The sequence below is a fragment of the Wolffia australiana genome, chromosome 2 (genome assembly GCF_029677425.1).
Source record: "Wolffia australiana isolate 7733 chromosome 2, ASM2967742v1".
In the NCBI taxonomy this organism is placed as follows: Eukaryota; Viridiplantae; Streptophyta; class Magnoliopsida; order Alismatales; family Araceae; genus Wolffia; species Wolffia australiana.
The window spans coordinates 17,845,328-17,871,259 of record NC_135836.1 but is presented as its reverse complement, the minus strand read 5'-3'; the positions used below and the strand labels follow the sequence as shown (position 1 = coordinate 17,871,259).

The 25,932-nt window shown below is 42.6% G+C and overlaps 1 protein-coding gene and 2 pseudogenes across 1 annotated transcript; 1 reads left to right on the top strand and 2 right to left on the bottom strand.

Annotated features, from left to right (window-relative positions):
- Nucleotides 1–2,960: 2,960 nt before the first annotated feature.
- Nucleotides 2,961–3,434, bottom strand: LOC144716393 (putative long-chain-alcohol O-fatty-acyltransferase 5 pseudogene; annotated as a pseudogene).
- Nucleotides 3,435–3,651: 217 nt separating this feature from the next.
- LOC144716392 (uncharacterized) lies at nucleotides 3,652–5,250 on the top strand. The gene has a single exon (XM_078591504.1). The coding sequence runs from the start codon at nucleotides 3,652–3,654 to the stop codon at nucleotides 5,248–5,250; it is 1,599 nt and encodes a 532-aa protein (XP_078447630.1).
- Nucleotides 5,251–20,124: 14,874 nt separating this feature from the next.
- Nucleotides 20,125–21,430, bottom strand: LOC144717102 (putative long-chain-alcohol O-fatty-acyltransferase 5 pseudogene; annotated as a pseudogene).
- Nucleotides 21,431–25,932: the final 4,502 nt, after the last annotated feature.

Genomic DNA, 25,932 nt, shown 5'->3' with positions numbered 1-25,932 from the left:
GAATTTTATAAACGAGCAGATAAGACGCGGAGGAGTAAGCGTCGTAGATTGGGACGATCTACGGGGTAGAACGATCCAGAGATCGGACTCCCGATGACCCGCAGAATCTACTAGACGACTAAGACGGGAGGGGCGTCTTACGGCCCTGGAGAGTTCGATATCTAAACAATCAGAGACAGTCCGTTTACCTCCAAAGAATCCTGCTCTCGACGTCGGTGGCTATGCCTATTTCGATGTTCGTTCTGGAGATCTGGGCAGAGGACGCGATAGCGGACGACGGGACTGCAAGGGGTAATGATACTGGATTAAGATGGAGAGGAGACGAGATTTAACCTTGAGTCGTGTAGTCCACGGCAGTTCGGCAGGGCGGTGATGACAGTGCGTGGAATCGGCGAGGCCACGGCGCGGGGATCACGGCGGATCACGGCGGATCACGGCGGCGCGCGGGCGTTCATGGTGCAGGTGGAGTAGCGGCGCGTCGCGGGGCTGCGGCGCGGCAAGGGACCATGGCGTGGACGGCAGCGGGAATGCGGGTCCACAGCGCCGGGTCGCGGCGCGGGGTGCGGAGCGCGCGCGATGCGGGGTCGTGGCGCGGATGTCGCGGCCGCGCGCGGGGTCGTGGCGCGTTTCGCGCGCTGCGCAGTGAGGGGGTCGCGCGAAGCAATGGCCGCGCGCGGGGTAATCCCTCGGCGTGGGCGTCGTCCTTGACGCGGCAGGCGGCCGTGACGCGGAGTTAAGCGGCGCAGGGCGGGGCTACCACGCGAGCGGCGCCGTGATGCGAAGTGGGACCGCGGGGCGGGAGGAGCCACGACCGGGAGGGCTGGGTGGTGATGGTGGATGCCAAGAATCGGGTGGGGGCGGAAGGGATCACGATCAGGGAAGGAAGGGGGGAGGGGGGGCGACGGCGATCAAGAAGTGGGTTTGCGGTGAGGAAGAAATCAAGAGGATGGTAAGGTGGTGATGGTGGCGATCAAGAAGGCAGGGACAGGACGAGGGGTTCAAGAACGAAGGGAGGACAAGGGAGAAGATCAAGAAAGGGGTTCTCAGTTCAAAAAACAAGGGGAGAGGATGGAGGATAATCAAGAACGATGGGAGAAGATGATCGGGATGGTAGGAAGAGGAGGGTGACGGTGAAGGTGGGAAATCAAGAACCTGGCAGAGGAGTTCTTGACGGAGCCGCGGGCGTTCCTCCTCGCTGGAGGCTGATGTCCCGATGCCGCACTGCGCCGTTGCTGTCGCGAACCTCGAGGATGCCCAGAGTGATCTCGATGGGAACCCTCTCAACTCTTGACTTGACGACTTCTTGAAAATCTTGAACGTGCCGGAGTGATCTCGATGGCACGGTTGAACACGTCCCGCCCGGAGTGATCTCGACGGACAAGACGTGGGCTCTACCCTCTCCGGAGTGATCTCGACAAAGAGACGGGGCTAGCCAAACCCCCTACTCTACAGCTAGATAAGGGGGAAGATCTCTGAAAATACTTTTCAATTTCAAAAACTTCCAAGTAGTCCCTTGGGCATGCCCTCCCCTTATATAGGGAGGAGGGGTGCCAAGGAGACGTGGGGAGAGGTTGAACCGTCATGAGACGTGGTTCGACCTCTCCTTACAAAATCAAAATACAATCTTAAAATGGAAACAAAGACGAGGATGGGCCCTACGATACTGGCCCAATCCATAATTCGAAATGCAAAGAAAATACACATAGGAAAAACATAAATTGTTCGAACCTACCCGGAGTACTTAAACCCCAGGTTGCGGACGTCGGCACGAGCTGTCCGACGTGGCTGCTGGCGAGTCGTCGTCGGTCGTCCGGCTGATGTTGTCGTCGTCATCAGGTCGTTGTCGGCACGATGGTCCTCCATCAACAAGCACAAGCACCTAATGGGCATCGGCTTTAAAATCAAGGTCTGGTGTCGCCACTTATGATTCTTAAGGAATTGACCCCCTATTCTGAGTCCAAGTACAAGGATGTGTCTTCACAATTAGCACGCACATATGTCTGTAGGGATGCCGCCTACTTTGGGGCATTACAATGAGCCATAGGTGGTGATAATTAGTGTAAGTCTGTATGTCTATTCAATATCTGCCCGGTATCTGATATTGGAAAACTGATATCTGATATGTGGGTGAAATAGATATAATTCAAATATCAGATATTCGATGCCAAACAGATGTTGAATATCCACCCAATCCCCTATATCGGAAAAAATATCAAAGGAGTCACGACATTGCAGATCCTAGTAGTGGATATTGGATATCAGAGTTGGGTATTTGGATATCTGATGTTACATCTGCTAAAAATCAGTATCCAGATATCAATGTCCAATAATCTGACTAGGCTTGGAAATTAGGAATGCGAGTCCGTTTTTGGCTAGGTTAGGCTAATAAATATCGGATGTCATTTTTTTCAACCTTTCAAGCTAAACTTGAATATTGACTACATCTATTATTCAATTGAAATATAAAATATATTTAAATTTATATGTACGACGATAAAAAAATACATCCCACACCAATATAGAATATCGTCATCCATTTCTGATATGCAATACAGCATATGTCCCCATATCCATTTCTGACATATGATGACATCATGATGGATAATTGTATTGGATATCTGACCTGTAGCAACCGATATCCGGAAAGATGGATGCCAGATGTCCCATTTCTGATATGCAATACAACATCTGTCCCCATAATGCCATCTGTATTGGGCTCGGGCCAGGCGAACTCTAGTAGTAAGTAGTAACAAAAGGGAGAGAGAGAGAGATTCAGAGAGAGAGAGAGAGAGAGAGAGAAGAAGAGAAAAATCAATGAAAACAGTTGAGAGGAGAAGAGAGAAATCAAGAAGAAGAAGAAATGGGATGATAGAAGGGATACAGGCTTCTAATAGGCCTCAAATGGACACACAACAATGACTCACATGTGTTAAACATCCCATCAATCTCGCTCACAACACCTAGGTTTCAGCAACCCCTTTCAACAGCAAGAAGAGATCATCCGTTTCCTTTCCAGGAGCCCTCACTATCGGCGGCATGAACAACCACCAAGAAGTCCCCAATACAAACCCAAGTGTCAACGGCACCGTTAATGCCGGTTGCAGAGGCCTCATTCCCCGCATACTCCACTGCTTCTTTGCCGATATATCTGCCACCGTGCAGATCCCGTGGAGCACGAAGAACAACCCAACCTCTCCTGTCGACGGCTCGAGGGACATGTAAAAGAAGATAACATCATGCATGAGTCCAGAAACAAGAAACAACGCCATCACTGCTGCCGTACTTCCCCACAAGCTTTGGACTGGATCATACATGTCGGAACGCATGATGTTTGAGCCCACTAGATTCCACCATCTTCCCCAGAAATCCTGAAGATAAGAAGACAAGTGCGGCGCGGCGAACTTTGGTTCAAGATCTGTGCCCGGAGGTAGCATCGCTCATGTCATGATTGCAATGCTCGCGAGGAATAGATCAAGCCCAAAGTATAAGAAGAGGGAGTGGAGAGCGACGGCGACCCAGCGATGGAACTGCAGCCTTTTGGAATAGAGAGATGCAACCAAGGCCAAGAGGAGAACTTTAGTCACAAATCCGGCCATAGAAAGCCTTAGAGAAATTGTGGTTTGAGGGGATACAGGTTTTCGTTTGACGATAATGGGGAGAGAGGCTATCGCTATGAAAGCTGCCAGTGATAGACTATCTAATGGCCGGCTGGGATGGAGGGGTCCTCTTGAAGGAGTTGGCCCAGCCTCACCGGAGCTCTCCGATTTCGCCGGCTTCGGCGAAATTCTCCGTGGAACGATTTCTTTTCTTTTCCATTTTCGGAAGTTCTTGAGGTGGTTACGAGTTCAAGGAGCCAACAAGTGGTATGAGAGCCACTCGATTCGGTGGATCGTGCAGATGGTGAAGAAGACCGGCGAGGCGAGCTCGTACGGCGAGCCTAGGGGGGAGATGGTGCTGCCAGCGCCATCCCTCAAGCTCTGGAAGACCAACTATCGTGTGTGGTCGATGAATATGGAGGTATTTCTTGACTCACACGATCTATTGCAAGCAATCGAATTAGACTCCGTGCCGAAGAAGAAGGATTGCTCCACTCTCTCGGCTATCTTCTCAGCCGTGCCAAAAGACCTGATGATTGTCCTTGACGCGAACAAGACTGCCAAGCAGAATTGGGACATTCTTCTTTCGCGGAATTTGGGCATGGATCGAGTGATTCAATCCCACGTCCAGAGCCTCAAGCGCGAGTACGAAATTCTCGCGATGAACAAGAGTGATAGTGTGATGGATTTTGCGACGAAATTCACCACAATCGTCTCCGATCTACAACGGCTCGGGGAGACATTGTCTGTGATGGACGTTGTCACTTGGTTTTTGCGTGCTACTCCAGCAAAATTTGACGCGCTGACGCTATCCCTTAAGCAGTATGGAGACTTGTCGAAGATCACCTTGGATGAGGTAATTGGCTCGCTCTCCATCCATGAGCTGCGGCTCAAGGAGCGTGAAGCTCGGGAGGAGGAGCAGGCACTACTTGCCCGCACACTCAGCAAGACTACACTTACGGCTGAGGCATCTTCATCCCAAGGCAGAGGACGCGGTCGTGGCCGTTGTGGAGGCCGAGGCAAAGGCTGTGGTCGCAGCCGGACTCCTCCTGCTGATGAAGGAAAAGTGCAATACGATAAGTCACAGATCCCATGGTACAACTGCCAGAAATTTGGGCATTTTGCGTATGAATGCCGTAGTGCAAAGAAGGAGAGGTCAGAGCAAGCTTATGTGCTAGAGGTCACTGACAAGCCGGATTCTACATTACTCATGGCTATTGCTGGTGAAGCCTGTGATGTCTTGCTCCAAGGCTCAGCCGCCGAGCCCTCTGATTCTGACTTATGGTATCTTGACACTGGGGCCACTAATCACATGTCAGGTAATCGAAGCTTCTTTGCAGATCTCGATGGAGAGGCATCCGGAATTGTCAAATTCGGCGACAATTCAACAGTCCAAATAGCTGGGAGAGGCACTATACATGTTAATTGGGGTGATGGACATATTGTGAAACTCGGTAAGGCACTCTATGTACCGAAATTATGTGCTAACATCCTTAGTTTGGGCAGGCTTCATGAAGAGGGGTGTCGGATGGTCATGTATGGAGGTTCCTTGACCATATTTGATCAAGATGGAGAAGTGTTTGCAGAGGTCAAACGCACTGAAGGTCGGCTGTACCTTCACAAACTTCATGTTGTTGATCAGTGTTTGGTCTAGAAAGATGCTGATGAACAGAGCTGGCTCTGGCATTCTAGATTTGGCCACTTGAACTTCCACAGCCTCAGAGAATTGAGTTCGAACCAGTTAGTCGAGGGTCTTCCACTCACTCAAGTGCCCACTCATCTGTGCATCCACTACCTAGCAGGCAAGAAAAGTCGACACTCCTTTCCCACCTAGAGTGAATTTCGGGCTGCCCAGCCCTTAGCGCTCATCTATGCAGACTTATGTGGCTCGATAGATCTACCCACATTAGGGGGAAGTCACTTCTTTCTCCTAATCATTGATGATTGCTCGAGGTTAATGTGGGTGGCTCTGCTCAAGCACAAGTCAGAAGCCTTAAGTGCATTCAAGAAATTAAAGGCTCTAGCTGAAGCAGAGAAGGATCTAAAAATCAAATGTCTCCGGACTGATAGAGGAGGTGAGTTCAATTTCGATGAATTCTCTGATTTTTGTGATTTCAAGGCACTAAGAGGCAGTTGACTGCTCCTTATTCTCCTCAGCAAAACGGCATTGTTGAGAGGAAGAATAGGACAGTCATGGGCATGGTGAGGAGCATGCTGAAGTCGAAGGATCTGCCTAAAGAGCTTTGGGGAGAGGCAGTGAGCACTGCGGTCTACCTTTTAAATCGCTCACCTACAAAAAGTCTTCAGGGTAGCACACCATATGAGAAGTGGACCGGCAGAAGACCAAGCGTTGACCACCTGAGAGTCTTTGGATCCCTTGCTCATGTGAAGGCCACAAGAGGAAATCATAAGAAGCTAGATGATAGAAGTCATCCTATGGTTTTTATCGGGTATGAAGTTGGGACTAAGGGTTATCGGTGCTTTGACCCGGTCAACTCCAAGGTGCATATTACTCGTGATGCAATTTTTTATGAGAATGGTAAATGGATGTGGAACAGTCAAGGTGAGAATGATCGAGTACTTACCTTCTATCCTCAGCTATCTTCAAAGGCTGGTGACTTAGAGCAAATATCCCAGTTAGAGTCGGTTGACTCGGTCAACCCTACACTACCCGATGATGAAGAAATGACTGAAGTGCAACAACCTGTGGGTGAATCGGTGGTATCTTCCCACACTGAGTCACAGACAAGTCATCCTCCTCTGTACATACCTCTTGCTCAGATATATGCTAATACTTACTCACCTTTGAATGTGGATGAAAACTGCCTGCTCATCCAAGAAGAACCTGTGAGTTTCTAGGAAGCCGTAAAGGCAGAGGAGTGGAGGAATGCTATGAAGGAGGAGATGGAATCAAGTGACAAGAATCTGACCTGGGAGCTGGTGCATCCTCAAGTCCATTGCAAGCCAATTGGGCTGAAATGGCTCTACAAGCTGAAAAAGAATGAACAAGGGGAGATTATCCGTCACAAAGCAAGGCTGGTTGTGAAAGGTTATTCTCAGAGGCAGGGCATTGACTTTGATGAGGTCTTTGCTCCAGTGGTTTGATTTGAGTCAATTCGACTCCTAATTGCCCTTGCTGCTGAAAAGAGGTGGGATTTGCACCATCTTGATGTGAAATCTGCATTTCTCCATGGCACGGTGGAGGAGGAGCTTTACGTGCGACAACCCGAAGGCTTTGTGGTAAAGGGAGAAGAGGGAAAGGTGCTGAGAGTGAGGAAGGCCTTATATGGGCTAAAGCAAGCGCCACGTGCCTGATATTACAAGCTTCATACTACCCTCAAGTCGCTTGGATTTTCCCAGAGTAAACATGAACAAGGTGTATATCACAAGATGGGCTCCGATACATCACTAATCCTTGGTGTGTATGTAGATGACTTAATTGTCATAGGTGAAAGTGATGAGCACATCAAGATATTCAAGGTGCAGATGAGAGATCACTTCGAGATGAGTGATCTCGGCCTTCTGAATTCGTACCTTGGGATAGAGATCAGACAGTTGAACGGGCTGATTACTCTGTCTCAAGGGGCATATGCAAGGAAGATCCTCGAGTATGCTAAGTTAGTGGACTGCAACCCGGTGCACGTACCGCTTGAAGCAAGACCGGCATTCTCCTCAGTCAACTCAAGCCCACCAGTGGATGCTACCTATTTTCGAAGTCTTGTTGGAAGCTTGAGGTACCTGACTCATACACGCCCTGATCTGATGTTTTTGGTTGGTTTATTGAACAAATATATGGAGAAGCCATCCACCGAGCACTTCACCGGAGTTAAGAGAGTTCTGAGATATGTCAAGGGCACTTGTGACTTTGGTCTCATATATGAGAAGGGGTATGAAGGAGAAGGCCTGGTGGGCTATGGTGATAGCGATTTTGCAGGTGATGCTGATGACCGGAAGAGCACCTCCAGACAGGGCTTTTTCTTAGGCAACATGTTGTTCAGCTGGTCCACCCAGAAGCAAAATACTGTGGCACTCTCAACTTGTGAGGCTGAATACATTGCGGCCACTGCAGCAGCTTGCCAAGGCATGTGGCTGAACCGACTCACCTGTGAGCTGCGAGGCAAGGCAAAGGAGGCATGGAAGCTGATGATAGATAATAATTCGGCAATTATCATCAGCAAGAACCCCGTGCATCACAATCGCACTAAACATATAGACGTTCGATACCACTTCATTCGTCAATGTGTTGAGGAGCAGAAAATAATCCTGGAGCATGTACCGACGGAAGATCAACTTGTAGATATACTGACAAAATCCCTCAGGAGATTGAAGTTTGAAGAAATGCGGAAGCGGCTAGGCATGCGAAATGTTGACCAGGTGATTCTGGAGCAAGGAGGAGTATGAAGGAGTTGCCCCAGCCTCACCGGAGCTCCCTGATTTCGCTGGCTTCGACGAAATTCTCCGTCGAATGAACATTTGGGGATTTTATGTTTTTTGGCAGTTATGTTTCTTTTATCAGGTTGACCTCCACCGTCAATCGTGCGGAGTTATAACGGCGGAGATGCATCCATATCAGACTTGCTTGCCAGGTCACCTGCTGGCGGTTATGTTCCCCTCTCTCTCCTTGTCTGATTGGCTCACTATATAAGAGCCTCTACCTACTCGATGAAATGTGCGCGGAACGATTTCTTGTTACGTGTTCTCGATTTCTTGTTTCTTATGGAGCGATTTATTTTCTTTGCAATTTTTGGAAGTTCTTGAGGTGGTTACGAGTTCAAGGAGACAACACCTCTATCGAAGGCAAAGAGGAGCTTGAATGTGGCTAGCCAGACGAGGATGTTGGCGGAGATGATGCGGATATGGATTGTGGAGAAGGATAAGGGGAAGGATAGCAGAGTTGAGAAACTTGTCGACAGCAGCCAGCACCAAGATAGCCCATCGACAGTCAACGACATGCCACCGACATAGGTTTAAATAAGATTAGATAGTAAGGAACTGGAAATATATAATACCCGATATGGGACTGTGGCTAGGATTCAATATAGGAAAATCTAGTGTTAGGATTAAACATAGACAGGTCAATCTAGCGGTTAGGATAAAATCTAAATATACACATCTAGCGACTAGGATCAAATTAAACATAGCCTTTATATTGAGATATAACGGCTAGGATCAAAGATCGACTAGCGAGATCCAACGGCTAGGACTTAACTAAACATAGCCATTGTATTTTCTGTTACAACGGCTAGATTAGTTAAGGAAATTCATTATAATTAGTTACTATTATCATATAAATACAACCGCAAACTGTGTTGATCGATTTGGGGATAATACAATCTAACTTCCATCTCTCATGTTCTTCCCTCTCTCTCTCTCTGTCGTTCTTCTTCTTTTTGGTCAACTTTCTCCCAGTTCTCGAGCACGCTACGTGAAGGGACTCGCGCTCTTTCATGCTATTAGAGCCACTCTAAGCAGGCATCAAGAAGATGGGGGAAAATTTTCCCATGGCCGTGAATCCATCGGCGAACGAGATTGCCATGACAGGACAAGTTCCTGTAATAGTTCTCGCCGGAGGAATTGTGCTGACCAAGCTCAATGGTGATAATATTCGTGTCTGGAAAAGTGCCAGGGTCCCAATTCTAAACGGGTATGGTCTTATGCGATTCATTGAAGGTCTCTCTCCACCTGTTTCCATTGTAGATGAACAAGGGAATATAGTCAAAAATCCAGCGTTCAAGAAATGGTGGCGGATCGATCAGCAGGTACTAGGATTTATTCACCAGACAATCTCTGAACAGGTTTTACCTCATATCAGCAGAGCCCGATCATCTAAAGAGGCATGGGAAAAGTTGGTGTCAGTGTTTGCTGGATGGGATCAGGAACGTATAATGGACCTTCAACGCAGGTTTCATAACATGCGGAAAGGAGCAAGGAGTACTAAGGAGTACGTCAGATACTTTAGATCAGTTATTGAAGCATTGGATGCTGCCGGACAACTACCTTACGAGCAGGCCAAGATACACACCTTCTCGAGGGGACTAGTGTCAGCCTACTCGTCATTCATTGTGAGCATCAATGCCAACATTGGGCACCTCAAATTCGACGAAATTATCACCAACCTCAAAGCCCACGACGCATATCTGAGATTTGAAGACGAAAATGAAAATTTTCTGCCAATAGCTAACAATGCTCAGAGGGGTCAATACCCTTGTACCAAGAGGGAATTCAACAACAACAGAGGATTTACTCAATATCGCGGAAGAGGAAGAGGAAGGAATCAAAGATTCCAACCTCGCTACCAAATTTGTTCACAATACGGACATCGAGCCAGGGAATGCCCCAAATTCCAAAGAAACAATTCAAATTGGAGACCCTCTTCTTCAAATATTCAAAAGGAGGCACATATGGCTCAAAATGTACATTTCAGGACCGGCCATCCTGGCGCTGACTGCTGCTGACGAGTTTCTCAACTCCGCTATTAGGGAGGACGAAGAAGAGAAGAATTACGGGAAGGATCACTAGGAGCCATCACCTGCCTGGTCGGATGATAGAAACCCAGTGCTGTTGGCACTGCGATGAGCCATACTCGAATGAAGACTCTAGTATCATCTTCCATTCTCTCTGCGTTTGATTACCTAGTCAAAGTTTCCAATTTCTTAGGGAGGAAATGAAAGCCCTCAAGTCGTTGACCTTGATAATGATGTCCTTGACAAGGACGCCCATGCTAAGGCCCAATTTCCTGCCCTTCACTAAAAAAAAATTAAATCAAGACGCACAAATGAAAATGTAAAATAAAAAATAATTAATATGTTATTTTTCTTGCTGGCATAATTTTCTAGTTCTTCAAATTGAGCAATTCCAGTTTAAGTTTACAGATCACCTGTTCCATGGCTTTAATTGGTGCTGGACATCCTATTAGAGACTCAGAAAAACCCACATTCGTTGCAAGGTGGTACTCCAGCATCGTACATATTAGTGGATAAGTTTTTTTATCAACAAATGGAGAAGCTCCAAGTGCATCACAGGAGCTAGAAAAATGGGAATCCGTGTGGTTTGCATGACTCAAGATAGTCAGTCTTGATCTATTCATTATTATTATTATGGAGATTTGTCGTATATGCATTCTTTATTTTTTTTGTATACTTTTATATTCAATGTACATGGACAAGAGTCAATATAACCAAAAGATTTACATTTCTGTTAAACAAAGATTCATTTTAAATTTTCTTTTTAATCTTTACTCAAAAGTTCATACTATTGAGGATCTTAACTTAATGGAGCCTAAAATATGTATCCAACCAACCATAATAATCCACCAAGGGTATCGGGATAAGAGTGAACAAAACCCATCTACTGATTGGAGATAAACAACCTTCTTGAATGGGATTATCAATGTTCACAGTAGAGGTTCAAAACAGAAAGTACAAAAGAGAACAAGTTTACCAAAGGGACTGACCAGCAAGAGATACACACTTGGTGTCAGCTCCTCACAAAAGCTTCTTTGTAAGATGCTATGTTGGCCCCAACTTTTCTCCAACTCTCCAATTACCGTAGCTTGAAACCTTCAATGTTTCTAACAAGGATGCTCACAAAGATGCACACTAGGATGCTCTCCAGATCCCCCCTTTGGATGAGGCAAGCACCTCCTTAAATCAAGCTCCTCGGAATCTTCCATAGACTTCCCTCTCTAGAATATTTCCACACCTTTCTAAAACATTTAGAAAGACCCACAAGCTTATAATATGGTCCATTAGCTTATAGAATATTTTAGAGGACTCCATATGATTCTAGAAACACAAAAGATTCTAAAAGTGACTTGAAGGTCGTATAACCATCTATAAGATTTTTGTCTAGATCATTCCATAAGCTTCTAGAACATTAGAGTTGAAGAAGTCAACACTCTGATATCCAGATCCTAAGGATTAGTGGATTAGGTAACATAATAGCTATATATACTTCCTACCTCCACGATCAAAAGCCATAGTAGGCAGGAGGCCACCACGCCCTACCGTCGATCGGAGGCTGCCGCCCCACCATCGACCAGAGGCCGCCGCTCCGCCGCCCTGCGGGGCCGCCGGCAGGCAGCTGCCCCGTGCAGCGGCGGCAGGCGGCACTCCCGGGCCTCGTACGGCGGCATCGCACGGTGTGTGGCGGCCGCGTGAGGCAGGTGCAGCCCCGTGGGCGACCGCGTGCGACGCCGCCAAGAGCGCCGGCACCCGCGCGCAGCCCCGCCTAGAGCTCTTGAACCCCGCGGTTAGGCCGCGTGCGTAGGCTGCCAACCCGGCCGCTCGCGCATGCGCCAACGCAGCCCGCGCAGGCAGCTAGTCGGCCGCCTGTGCTAGCAGCACCCGCGCAAGCGGCCGGCTTGTACACCAAATGAGTTGATATGATAGCTTGTACACCAAATGAGAACAAATCTTTTGTTTATTTCAAAACTCAATATAAAAATTCATAATAACTAGTTATTTTAATGAAATAAAAAGCTCCTCTGTAGGGTGTCACATAAATTTTGAAGAGGTTTGAATCCACCAGTGCTCCATTTTCTAATCATAATAAAAAAATTTAATTCTTAAATGGTTACTCATAAATTCAACTGTGATATAAGCAGAGGTAATCATTGATCAAAAACCTTATGTTCAGTTCATATTTATCTTCTTTAGTAATTATTCTAGTTACATTTAGATAGATGTGTAGTCTTGCTTCTACTAGATACACCAATGCAATTGAATAATGTGTATTAAATAAAATAGATAAGAACATTTATTGTTGAAGTGACCTTGTGAGTCGTTTTCAAATTATGTTGCCATTTTTGATATCATTGGAATTGAGAGTTTCATTTCTAGTGACACTTTTAGTTTCATGTAAGAGATTGAAATTATTTTTTTGTTTCAATTAAATAAGTCTTATCACCTAAGTATAGAAATATGAATAGTGAATATAAAAATATGTTTCATATAGGTGCATGTATTGGTCAAAATAAATGTGAACCGCTTGGTTGTAATTAAAACCTAGATAAATCTAATATAAGATCCCTAAAGCTTGGTTTCAAAATATAGAACTATATTGGGCTTAAATTTTTGACTATGAATGATAGTCAAGTTGTGCTCGCATCTTTGCACAGACACATGAGACATATGTAAGCTTTCTATGTCTTAGATGAAGGCATATGTAATAGAAGATAATACATGAAACTAAAATAAATTAAAAAAATAAGGAATTAAAATATAGCGTAAAGACACTAAATAAAATATATTAGAAACACAATTAAACTATAAGGCACAGCGTAAAGATTGTGAGCTCACATGTGGTCATCATTTTAATAGAGCTAAGATCCTAATTTCTTAAAGTTTGGTTGTGGTGAAAACTCCATTGCTGCATCTTTGGTCGGACGGACTAATAATTAAGGTATGCCACAAGTTAGAGGTAGAAGAAATATGTAGTTTGGTGTATCAAACTCCAAGGCTGGACGAAAATGTATTGCCATAAAGTAACAAAGGTGCTACCCAGACCAGACTCAATGGCTGGTGGAGCAAATTCCATGTTGCATGAGAGTTGGAGATCAACTTACTCTTAAATACTACAAGTAGTTGCAAATATCATCATATGAATGCTCAATATTCTATTATGATTAGTGGAATGAACTCCAAGTTATAATTTGATTTTTTGAGATTCTAATCCCCACTAGAAGAACATTACTTTGTCCTATTTTAGGAACGTGAGGTCGTGTAGAATGCTTAAATTTAGTGGGAGCCCTTACAAATGAATATAGAATCTGGTAGAAAACTTTTATGTTGTAGAGAATATGATCTACTGCAAAAACACATTATCAAGTAACCCACTATGAGATATATTTGATGAAAATCACTTATGACATGTTCAAGAACTTGATGATAATGGAAATATGAGGTTGACAAGCCAATCACACACTACATATCTTATTCCATGTTGATGATGTATTCATTACAATGCATGTAGGATCCTAATAATCAAGTTCATGAATACATGATAGGACTTAGTGAACTACGATGAGATTGTAATACGCAGGTCAATAGTCCTTAAGCATGTAGTCTTAATATCCATATTAGAAGGATACTTGAGAAGGACATCAAAGTAACCAAATAGTATAGAACTATCTAGCCTCACTCATACGGTGAGTATGGCTAGTCTTGTAGCCATTAGTGTACAGACACTAAGGATAGATACAAGGTGCTCGTTAGCGGAAAATATTCTCCAAATAGATCCATATGAATCTCTAAATGGTATTATACCAATTTGTCAATGAGTTGATTCACGATACAGTTGTGTAATTGGTCCTTCGACCTGGGTCACAAAAGATGTATTGTGGACGGTCAGTTGTACTTTGGCTATGACCTACTAGTTCTTAAACATGGGATTCTAAATAGTCATATGCATCAAGAAGTTATTAAAAAATATTTAGTGGTTATGTTAGGATCATCCACCCTCGGTATAAGAAGAGACATCTCAATGAAGATGATGCGATGAAGTCCTTAGGTAAGGCAGAAAAATATTGGAGAAGAGTTCCCTAATGATTTCCAAATGCATCAATACTAACTCAGATGCCCTACTAGGGTTAGGTAGTTGACCATACCCTAAGTCATCCTAGGAGCACCAAGTGGACAAGTGACTATACTTACCCAATAACTGATGATAGACAAGTTCCATGAGTGAGTCAGTTCACAATCATGTGCATCTTCTAGAGTACGAGGTATAGCGTGGCATCCCAAAGGTTGGACATTTGACCTATTGGTTGCATTTGATTGATCGGGCATTAATTAATCTATATATTGATATAGTTAAATTTGGAAGGGTAATAAAGGTTATTGGGCAACTAGAGTCATTAAAGAGATTGATACATTGGCCTAGAGGGTCACACACTCATGGTATTTTGGATCTCACAAGATATAATTAAACTTTGGATAAATAAGGGAAGGCCCTGAACAACATTCTCCCAGGACAGAATTTTTGAAGGCCCTTCCATTTCTTCTTCCTACTTCTTAGAGCTCCTCTCCATTCCCGATGCAATTGGGACGGCATAACAACAACGAAGGATGGTGAATGGAGCTTGTCAAGGTTAAGGAGGAGATTCAACGTTTCGTAGACCACATGGATACATCTAGAGTCTGCGCACATGAGAAGATCAACACAACTCAGGAAGGATCCAAGAAATCACGGTTGTGATCCATAGTCAGGGGTATTGTTTCATGTATGAGGCGTTTGCCTATGTCCTTTGTAATGGAGCTCATTTTAATACATCATTAAAGATGTTACAGATGGGACATGAGTAAAGAGTTCTCTATAGGAAGGTTTAATGTTACACACCCTCGATGATCTATTAGCAATTAAAATATTGTGAAGATATAGAACATAAGGCCATGACACACTATATGATATAGCTTTTTTGACCAGTGGAATAGGACTTGAAGATATAGTAGCCAAAAATCTATTCAAATCTTACATGGTCAAGTGATCCTTTGCATATGATGAAATACAAAATATGATCTTATGAACTAACAGCCTGCATCTGTGCAGAGTGATTATTCCAAGACATTAGTAGTGACCTCATCATTCAATTCCATCATGAACCATAATCAAACTGTATTTTTATTTTTATCACAAACAAGATTAAGTCAACCTAGTTGAATCAAAAATGCTTGATAATTCCAAAGTTTATTGCTTACAAAAAATACAAAGACCCCAAGAATAACCAAAAAGGTGTCACATGTCATTTTAAAATGAAAAAGATTATGATTGTTAAGTTAGCATGTTAGTGAAGAGAATAAATATTACGATATATGAAACAATGTATATTTTCACCATGGTCTGAAAGGGCACTAACTAAATAACTACATGTAGTGCCTACCTCAATTAGAGAGTCAAATATTAGACATGTTTCAATTTTGAGAAATAGATAAAATGAGATGAAAAGACAATATAATGTTAAGGATAGGAAGTATGACAAAAGGATTTAATGATCACAGTATTGATAGTGAACCTCAAGCTTCTCTTGGGAGATTCTTTATTTAGAAGACTATTATTTTCTTAGTCTAATAAAGAAAATTGGGCCTATTATAAATAAACTTAGATATTTCCTGACTATTGTAAAAATTTGTAGTTCCATTTATTTGAGAACTAAATTCGTTACTTTTGTGTAAAATTCAATCATATATCCATCAGATGTTTCTTAAAGTTACCTCCAAGTTGATATTTCTCTCATGAAGACTGTGTATTAAGGCTTATCTTTAAGAGCTTTGAAAATTTGGCAAATGGAGATTGCCTAAAATTCATGAGATGCCTACTTACTGTCATTCATTTTCAATCATGTTTAACTTGCTAACCATGACACACACATACACATGCGCATGTTTCTAATTTGGAAATTGAGAACCTCCCAAAGATATGTCAGGTCTGATACATACTGATGTATGGGGCTACATTGTTGAGTATGAAAAGTTTTTTATGAGATCGAGGAGAAATGAAAAAAGAGAAAGTGAATTATGTGGTATTATATGCACCTTTTTCATTTCATCCATTAGGAATTGTGTCATGTGTCACATGTTATTTAGATTTTAATGTTCATTAAATAATATTCAGTAAACTAACTTCTCTTGATGTTATATTAACAAAGTGAGTCCTTATTAGACACATCATATCTTTTTGTCTTATACTACTCTTCAAATGAGTACTTCATATTGTGCCTCTTGACCTACGCTTAATGTCCCCGTACTACCTCGAAAACTATTTTCTCATTCAGGATGCTAAAAACTCAACAACATCACTTTTGGTACTTGATTATATCTCAATATAGGCATCAAATATCTGCTCTACATTAGGATCTTTCTAAAGGACTAACTGCTCAGACCCCAAAGACCACCTTAAGGTTTCAAATACAGGCATTAAGATACAACGGCTTCTTATCCCACAACAATGAGGCACTTTTTCATTCTTTCATATACCATGGATTTCACTTGGAAAAGAAAATTTTCCATACTAACGGATTTGGCTGTATGATTAGAACTTGATCGTGAACACTCTACTTCATGATATAATGATTATTGACCTAATTATGAATTTGGGGATCTCTTAAATAATATTTATAAAACCCAGCCATGCATAAGTATTGTGTTTTCAGTAGAACTAAATAATTTTTTTAAGTTGATCTAACGAATAAACCAATATCAGGGATGATCATGAAGATTATCCACAAGAGAAAAGTTAACCCTATAGAGCTTAGAATGATATAGTAAACATATGTCATTCAAGAGATGTAGATCATAGTATTCAAAACTTATATTCATCTCTTGATTCCCATGGTTGGGATCTCTATATTAAGATTATGAACCTATGTAATGAAATCAGACCATTTACTTGAATGCAAATAAATTATTACAAGTGTATGGATGACTTGTAAAAGAAACTGTTTTAGCAAACTAATGGTAGGACACTTGTGCACTTAATACACTCTTTCAAATGCTTTCACTACCAAGAAAACAATGGATTGAGGATGTATGATACATAAAATGATAAGCACAAGTTGGATTTGTAGAGAAAATTATTGAAGTGGATCTGGTTCCAGTTAAAAATTTGGAAATATATTCTCCTAAATATATCATTTATTTCTCTCCCGCATTGATATCCTAGATTTCTTTGTCACATTGAAATTTCTTCATGATGATTGCATATTGCATATCTCCTTCAGCATTCTTATCTACAAATCATTCATATGACTGTGCATCTATGATCCTTATAATGAAATCCAAGAATATTTGTAATTATTACTGAATAGTGATAAGATTATAATACGACAATTAGTTATTTTTTGAACATATATCATGAATATTCATATTCATAAGACATTAGAGAAGGATATCCAAATCTATAAATGAAATTCTACAATCCTCATCTGGTGAGAATATTTGATAATATGACCATTTATGAGGAGATATTAAGGAGAGATAGTAAGCACTATTCAGGAAATGAGTTCACTGGTTTGATGCATTTGAATCCCCATATGGTTTTATATGTAACTATGAACTAGGTTCATTCATGCTACAGTTGTGCTAAGTTGTTCTTTGATATAAGACACGATAAATATTTTGGATGGGCAACTGTTTTTTTTTTTTACTATCACATAAGGGACTGGAAATATGCTTAGCTCAGATGCAAATGGACAATGGCCCAAAAGTCCCAAAACATAGGATTCTGTCGGCTTACCTATTTTGACAAAAATCCATGAAGGGTTAAATGGTCATGATGTGATCATCCACCTTGTTACAGAGAACAAAGCTCAAAAAATACAAGGTAGAGGAATTACTGGACGAAAGAAAATTTTGGATTATGAACCAAATTCTTGAATACTAGATTGGATGGTTGATTGGGATTTGATAATATGACCATACCCCAAATTATTCTATGATTTTTACATGGATGAGGGATTATACCGTAGATGATAAACATAAAATTTAATGGTTCTTATGAAATATTCTATGAAGTACGAATCTATATAAAGGACCAAAAATTTCCAATCAGATTTTTTCTCAGTATCCCTGATCCTTATTCCTCCCTCCATGGGTGGCGTCCTGTATTAATACAAGAGGCATGGGAAAATGATCATCTCAGATTGTTGGATACACATATCAAGTAGAAGATGAAGAGACTCAATGTGCTGAGGACCAAATGGATATGTTTAGAGGTCGGACATGTGTACATCTAGTGATGACCCATTCAAAGAACCTAATGATTGCATTCTGTTTAAGGTGATTGGATCATTGACTTGTGTCTTAGTTTTAGGTTTAATTGTCAAATTTGAGACATTTTATTTCATACGATGAAACTGATTCATATTATGATTTTAATTTGATATTATATAAATAGATGGTGAGCTTTCAATCTTCTATATAACATACTGTATGGGGCAAAAGGGAGTGCTAAAATTTCATGAACTTAGACTTTGATATATCTTTTAGATCTCATTGTATGAATTGTAATAATTTTATGTTTTATATGGGTTTGAAGTGACTTATTTTAAGGGTTTATGGGACTATTTTTAAGGAAAAGATTACATTTTATTTGTTTGGGTATCTCTTTGGTATTTTCTTCCATTTCTTATAATTATCATTAGGCGATTAGACATTGTGCCTTACACTCACCTGTGCAGGAGTTCATAGCAAGCAGGAATCCACCCGGTGATGTAGAAAAATTTGTTATATTCTGATGTGGTGGAAATGTTACTTTTTATTTATAAAGTTGTCTCCATATATTTATAAACATAACCCCTGTAAACCCCTGTATAATACTTTAACTGGTTAATTATATCATTTTAGGATCCATTAACAATATTGTTAAACCATTCGGACACTAATGCAATCATCATCCCTTAATTTGAAATCGTGTGTAATTTAATGTGATTGAAGCATACCACTCCACCTTTGGTCCGGTCCCAGCTTTTAGCAAAGGCCTAAACCATACCTAAAGTTCAGTCTGGTTCAGGTTCCTCCTTGTTCAGTCCAGGTCCCTTCTTGGTCTGGTTAGGTTGACTAGTCAAAGTGAAAGTAGAAAGGTTATGTTGATGGTTATGTTGAGTATGTTGGTTATGTTAACCAGCTATAGGACCGCTGGTCACAAATGCCCCTTGGCTTCCCTTTCCCTCTTTCCCCCCTCTCCCTATCTTCATCTATGAGCCTTTCTCCCTCCACACCTCCCTTTCTCTACACCCCTCTCCCTCCATACATCTATGAGAACTGTCAGGGTCAATAGAAAAAGAAGAAATTTTCAATAGAGGAAGAGGTTGTGATGGGTTGTTGCAGCTTGCCTTATAATAAGAACTCCTCTTCATCGAGCGGGTGCCCACAAATGATCAAATATGTCACAGCTAGGCGGAACTCAATAGAAACCTCTCTGGTGAAATTGGATTTATTTTTTATAATTTTACAAAAAAGTACTAAATAAATATTTAATAATTTACTTCCAGTTCCCTCCCAGTTCAGGCAGGGCTAACTAGTTCTAAATGTCCCCAGTCCTAATTGTTCTGCGCTATAGTTATTGACTTATTTCCTTGTCTCTTTCCCTCTAACTCTCTCTCTCTCTCCATCTCCCTCATTCTTTCTCTCTCAACAGATATCTGGCTCTCTCTTTCTCCCTCTCACTCATTCTCTCTTGATCTCTCGTCATAAATCAGAAGTTTTCTACGGAACCAAACCATGCCACGCCCCCCCTCCGGCGTGAAGTCATAGTTCAGCCCTTAATGCGCAATGGACTAGGTCGCCCTTCGAACGTGTCACGGCCGCTCTAAATGCTCCAAGGGCTCACGACGAGTGCCCTAACACGTCTATCCATTTTCCGCTGGCCATGAGACGATAAGGACTCTTCCCACTTCTCAGCATAAGATATCTTGGAAATTTTCTTCGTCCAGAAATAAGGCGATAAGGTTTCCTATACCACCATCTAGATATAAACCACTGCCATATTTTACAACAATTAACTGGAGGTACAATTCTATCTCTAACGATCGATAAACACCAATCCATATTTTACAGCAATTAACTGGAGGGTACAATTCACCTCTTACGATCGATAAACACCACTGCCATATTTTACAACAATTAACTAGAAGGTGCAGTTCAATCTCTGACGATCGATAGACACCACTGCCATATTTTACGACAATTAACCAGAAGTCACAGATCTATCTCTGACGATAGATAACAATAAAACCAAAACTGGCGGCATCAATCCAGGAATAACCTTGGCCATGAAGTCAACGCACATCATGTCGCATCACAAATCCTTTCAACAGCGAGAGGAAATCCTCCGTCTCCTTCTCAAAAGCCCTGATTGCTGATGGCATGAACAACCACCAAGAACTCCCCAACACGAACACGACAGTCACCGGTATAGTCAACACGGGGTGTAGCGGCTTCATTCCTCTCCTACTCCACCATTTTTTACCGATATCTCTGCCGCTGTGCATACGCCGTGAAGCACGAAGAAGAGTCCGACCTCTCCAGACGACGGCTCGACGGCCAGATAATAAAAGAGAACTTCATGCATCAGTGCGGAAACGATAAACGATGCCATGACACCGGCTGTGCGGCCATACAAGCTCCGGACTGGATCATACACGGCGGAACGCAAGAGGCCTGATATTACTAGATTCCAACGCCTGGCCCAGAAATCCTGAAGAGACGACGACAAGAAGGGCGCGGCGAACTGCGGTTCTAGGCCTGTTCCCGGCGGTAGTAACGCTCGGGCCACGACAGCGGTACTTGCGGCGAAGAGATCGATTAACATGTAGGAGTAAAGGAAGTGGAGAGCAAACGCCATTCCCCGATGAAATCGCCGCCTCTCAGGATAGAAATAGACAATAAAGGCCAAGAGGAGACCTTTCATCGCATACCCGGTGATAAAAATCTTTAGTGGACGGGAGGTCTGAGGCGACGCAGGGTTTTTCTTTATCAAGATTGGGAGGGAGGCCAGCAGAATGAACGTCAGCAGCGAACGCTGATCTGTTGTTCCTCCGTTGCGGAGCGGCCCGCGGTCAAACGCAAAGAGGAGAAGCTTGAACGGGGCAAGCCAGACGAATATGCCCGCGGTGATAAACCGGATGTGAACAGTGGAGAAGGAGAAGGGGAGGAGGATGAAGAGGGCTATTACTGGAAGGATCGCAAGGAGGCGCCACTTCCCCGGTCGGATGATAGAATTGAGGAAGTAGCAGTAACTCATCGCCGCCGGAATGGCAACGAACCAAACTCGGACGACGACTTTCACCTCCTCTTCCATTCTCTTCACGCCTCCCGTCCTCTGAGATCCCAGTCGAAGTGTCTGGCTTTGGAGAGAGGAAAATAGGCTTTGATAGGCCTCAGATTCGTTGACCTTGAGACGCCTTAGGCTCTGATGTGACGTCCTTGATGATGACAATCCTACTCCAATTGTGCGTCATGGTTAAAGCTACTGTTCGCCGTCCCGACATCCAGTATCGGACAACCGATATCCGACATCCGGGAAAAAATGGGACGGTCCCGGATATCGCATCTCGGGCGATATCCGTCTATCAGTGGTCAGACGGATATCGGTACCGCATACCGGAGGGGGAGGGACGAGGCGGATATCGGTTTTCAATATCCGTATATCGAAACCGATATCCGCAATTTTTGTTCAGTCGTCTGCAATCCCATATTGTACAATTCTAATTTCCGTGAGACTATATATTCTCCCCAGGCATCTTCCAGTTAATTCTCATCTTCACCAGCTCACCGCCCACAGATAATACCTCATGTAATTTAAAATTTAAAATTATCATGATAACGAGGGTAGAGTTGCGTAATATAGTTCATAAAAATAACAATAAATTCAATATTACATAACATCTAGTGTTATTAAGAAATTAGTATATTGTTATTTGAAGAAAATAAAATTATGCTTTATAGTTAATAAATTAAATAATAAAGTTAATATGACCTAACAAATAATGTTATTAAGAAATTAATATATTGTTATTTTAAGAAAACAAAATTATGCTATATAGTTAATAAACATAATAATAAATTTAATATGACCTAACAACTAATGTTACTAGGCAATTAATATATTGTCATTTTAAGGAAATAAAGTTGCTAATATAGTAAACAAAAATAACAATAAATTTAATCTTACATAACAACTAATGGAATTAAGAAATTAATATATTGTTATTTTAAGAAAACAAAATAGCGTTATATAGTTAATAAATGGAATAATAAATTTAATATGACCTAACAACTAAAGTTGTTAAGAAATGGTTATTTTATGTAAAATTACGTCATACAGTTAAGAAATGGAATAATAAATTTAATATGACCTAAAAACTAATGTTACTAGGTATATTTTTATGTGAAATTAGTTATATAGTGAAATTAGTAAACTATATTTTTATGTGAATAAAACTGCAGAAAATATGTAATACCATAACTAGATTATTGTAGAATTGTTATTTTTAACTAACAACTAATGTTATTAAGAAACTAATATACTGTTATTTTAAGAGAATAAAATTGTGTAATATAGTTAATAAATTTAATAGACGAGGAAGTATATTTCTTGGCAGTATATTTAATTACAGGGATTATTTTTTTTGATTGATACTAAGATTATTTATTGAATTGTTGGAGGAATATAGTAATGCCGGATATAAATTTGTAACAAGAACTGAAAGTGTCTATTTAAATTGATTTAAAATTTAATATTATGCATTCATTTGAATCGTCGTAGTAATTTAGGGATACTCAATTACATATTTGGAAAATGTACCAAATTTTAAATAAATTCAAAAGAATCCATACACGCCGTTAATTCGACATCTGTAGCAAAATTCATATGTATGCTATGATTGTGGCTCTATCAAAAAAACATAGTCCCAACGGCTCTGTCAGAGATTTGTGCTCACTTGATCATCACCTGCGTTGCAGAAGATAAGAGATCAGTAACGATAATTACGTAGAAACAAGAACATCTAGTTCAGTTATGTGATGTGCACCTCGAGCACATGCAACCATGCCATCTTCTCCGTCGTCAACATCCTCATCTAGCTCAACGTCATTGTAACACCGTTTGTTGTCCGCACGGAGCCAACACTTCACAGTGATTAGTGTTTCAATGCTTATTGGCGATAGACGCGATCGCTTGTATGTGACAATAGCATTGCCAACCGAGAGCATGCGCTCGGTAGGGGCGCTCGTCGCACATACGGATAATAGGTGCCTCGGAATGGTCGCAAGCAAGGGGAAACGCTTCGACCCCGTCATGGTCCACCAAGATAATGGAGTGAACACACCCTCATTTGGCACAGTCTCTACAAGGAACTGGTTGAACTCATCCCAGGCCAACCTCATTGTCACTGGTGCCGGTTGCACGTGCCGCATAGTGCTGCTAAGCCACTTGTCCAACTCTTCACCTCCTGGCTGCCTCTCGGCCCCTCTCGGCCCACGGCTCGAGTAGTCACCGGGTAACAACGACCGTACGTATGCGATGGTCGTTTCTCAGACACCCGGACGGAGCATTGCCCCTTTGTGGATTGGATCCATCAATGTTGCGCCCGTGATCGCCTTATTCGCCCACAATATCTCAGCGTTCTGTGCAAACTTGCAATGCATCGCTCTACACGCCTGCGCCATGTTCGAACGATCTCCTTCGTATAAGCATCGAACGGATGTGAAGAATGTCCCGTCTTCAATTTGCTGGACCACTTCCTCCATGTGAACCTTGAGGCAAGTCTATGAGATACAGGACATCATAGATCACCGACGTCACTGTCTTGCAAACATGATTAGTTGATACGGCGAAATGGCCAAGGATGCGGCAGAACTCTTTGACAACCTCCCACTCGTCCTTCGACAACTTCGATGACGTCGCCTTCCGCCAAAGCCATCGAGACTTCGCTACATCACGCTTCTTCACGGTGGCTGTCAACATAGTGTACGCTCTGTTCCATCGGGTTGACAGTCTAAGACAACCATGTTGGAGTCCCCGACTTCGGGTCGCCTTTCACAGGCATATGTATAGAGTTCTCTCCGCTGCACAGAGCTCTGAATACTCCGCACTAGGGTGCGACTTTGCAACTGCATCACCCAAACATAACGGCTTGCGTGGTCCCTCCTTGTCATCAGACACTAAGTATACATCACCGAGATCATTGTCGTGGTCGCTTCAGACTGCTCTGTTGTCATCGCTGTCGCTTCTTCGGGTTCCACACCCCAGGCCAAGGAATACCGGCTTTTAACGCCGCTGCACGACAATATTCAGAATGTGTGCCACACATGGGACGCACTCCTAGCAGTAAACGCCGGTTTACACTCTTCAACTTTCTCGCCATCAATGCCAACATCCTCTTATTCGCCGTGGCATTGTTGGTAGTAACGGCGTAGACCTGCATAATTACATTACACATTTAAAGGCACAAGTTCAACTAATAAAATGAGATAGATGTTGAGTTCTGACCTTCGTCCGTAGACAAAACTCATCTAGTGATTGGAGAACAATGGACGCCATGTTCTCCCCATCGTGCTTGCCGACAATTTCTCGGATGGCAAGTACCCGCTCTTTGTACGTCCATGTGTCGTCCACCTAGTGGACGGTGATGCCTAGCAATCCAGTCCCGTTCTCCGCAGTCCACGCATCTACAATGAGTGACACTCGAGCCACATTCTCCCAGAGCTTCCTCACACCAAGTTTCATTTGGCCGTGCATTTGGATGGTCCACCTCTTTATGACCTTCGCACTTGGAGGATCCAAGTCGATAAGCATCGTGTAATGCCACATATCCTTGAAGGTGACATTGTCAACAATGCTCCAGGGTGAATCTGTCAGGCATACGAATCGTGCAATGAAATTCTTCATCTCATCTGGAGTGTGCCCTTTAATCGGCCCCCGTCGGCTAGGCTCTCCTTGTTGTTTGCTCTGCATTCTGTCAGTGATGCGTGTCTGACCAGGGTCTTTAGGCTTCGCCTTCAGTTCAGAGTGACGAGCTGGATGGCTGGATTTGAAGTGACGCCAAAATACATTTGTGCTTTTGTCGGCTTGCCTCTTTATGGGTTTCCTCTTACTGTGTGGGTTCAACTCCTGGCACAGTAAGCATGTATAGTATCCATCTTTCATCTGTTCGAATAAGTCAATGTTGACTGAATGATTCGAACAAGGTTGACTCTGTACGGCACGAGACGTTCCCGCCTCCGTACGTCGGGGGCTTACAGCTCCTGACCCAGATCTTTCTTGGGCTGGGTCATTGCCTCCAGGTGGGTTCATGTTTCTGATGGCATAATTTGGTAAGCAAAAATTCAACACAATGGATCACATGATGCCAAACTGCGATTTAAGCTATGAATTACGTAACGGGTGCAATGAATACGACAATTTACTAGATAGTGAAAAAAGGAGAATGGAATATACAAGTAAAGGAAGAACGATAGATATTCAAGCAAGACTTATTGAGTCACATAGCATGAGAATGAGGTGAGAGGAAGAAAATAGAATAATAACAGCAAAGCGTGAGAGGGAGCAGGAGAGAGAGAGACAGAAACATGTTTTAGCAAAAAATGAGAGAGGGAGGGTGAGCACTATAGATTAAGGGAGAATGAGAGGGAGAGAAGAGAGAGGGAGGAGGAGAATAAGGGAGTAGTAGAGGGTGAGAAAATAGAGGGAGAGACTGATCATTAAGTTAAAATTCAGCAGAGCGTGAGAGGGAGCAAGGGAGAGAGATAGAAACATGTTTTAGCAAAAAATGAGAGAGGGAGGGTGAGCATTATACATTAAGGGAGAATGAGAGGGAGAGAAGAGAGGGGGAGGAGGAGAA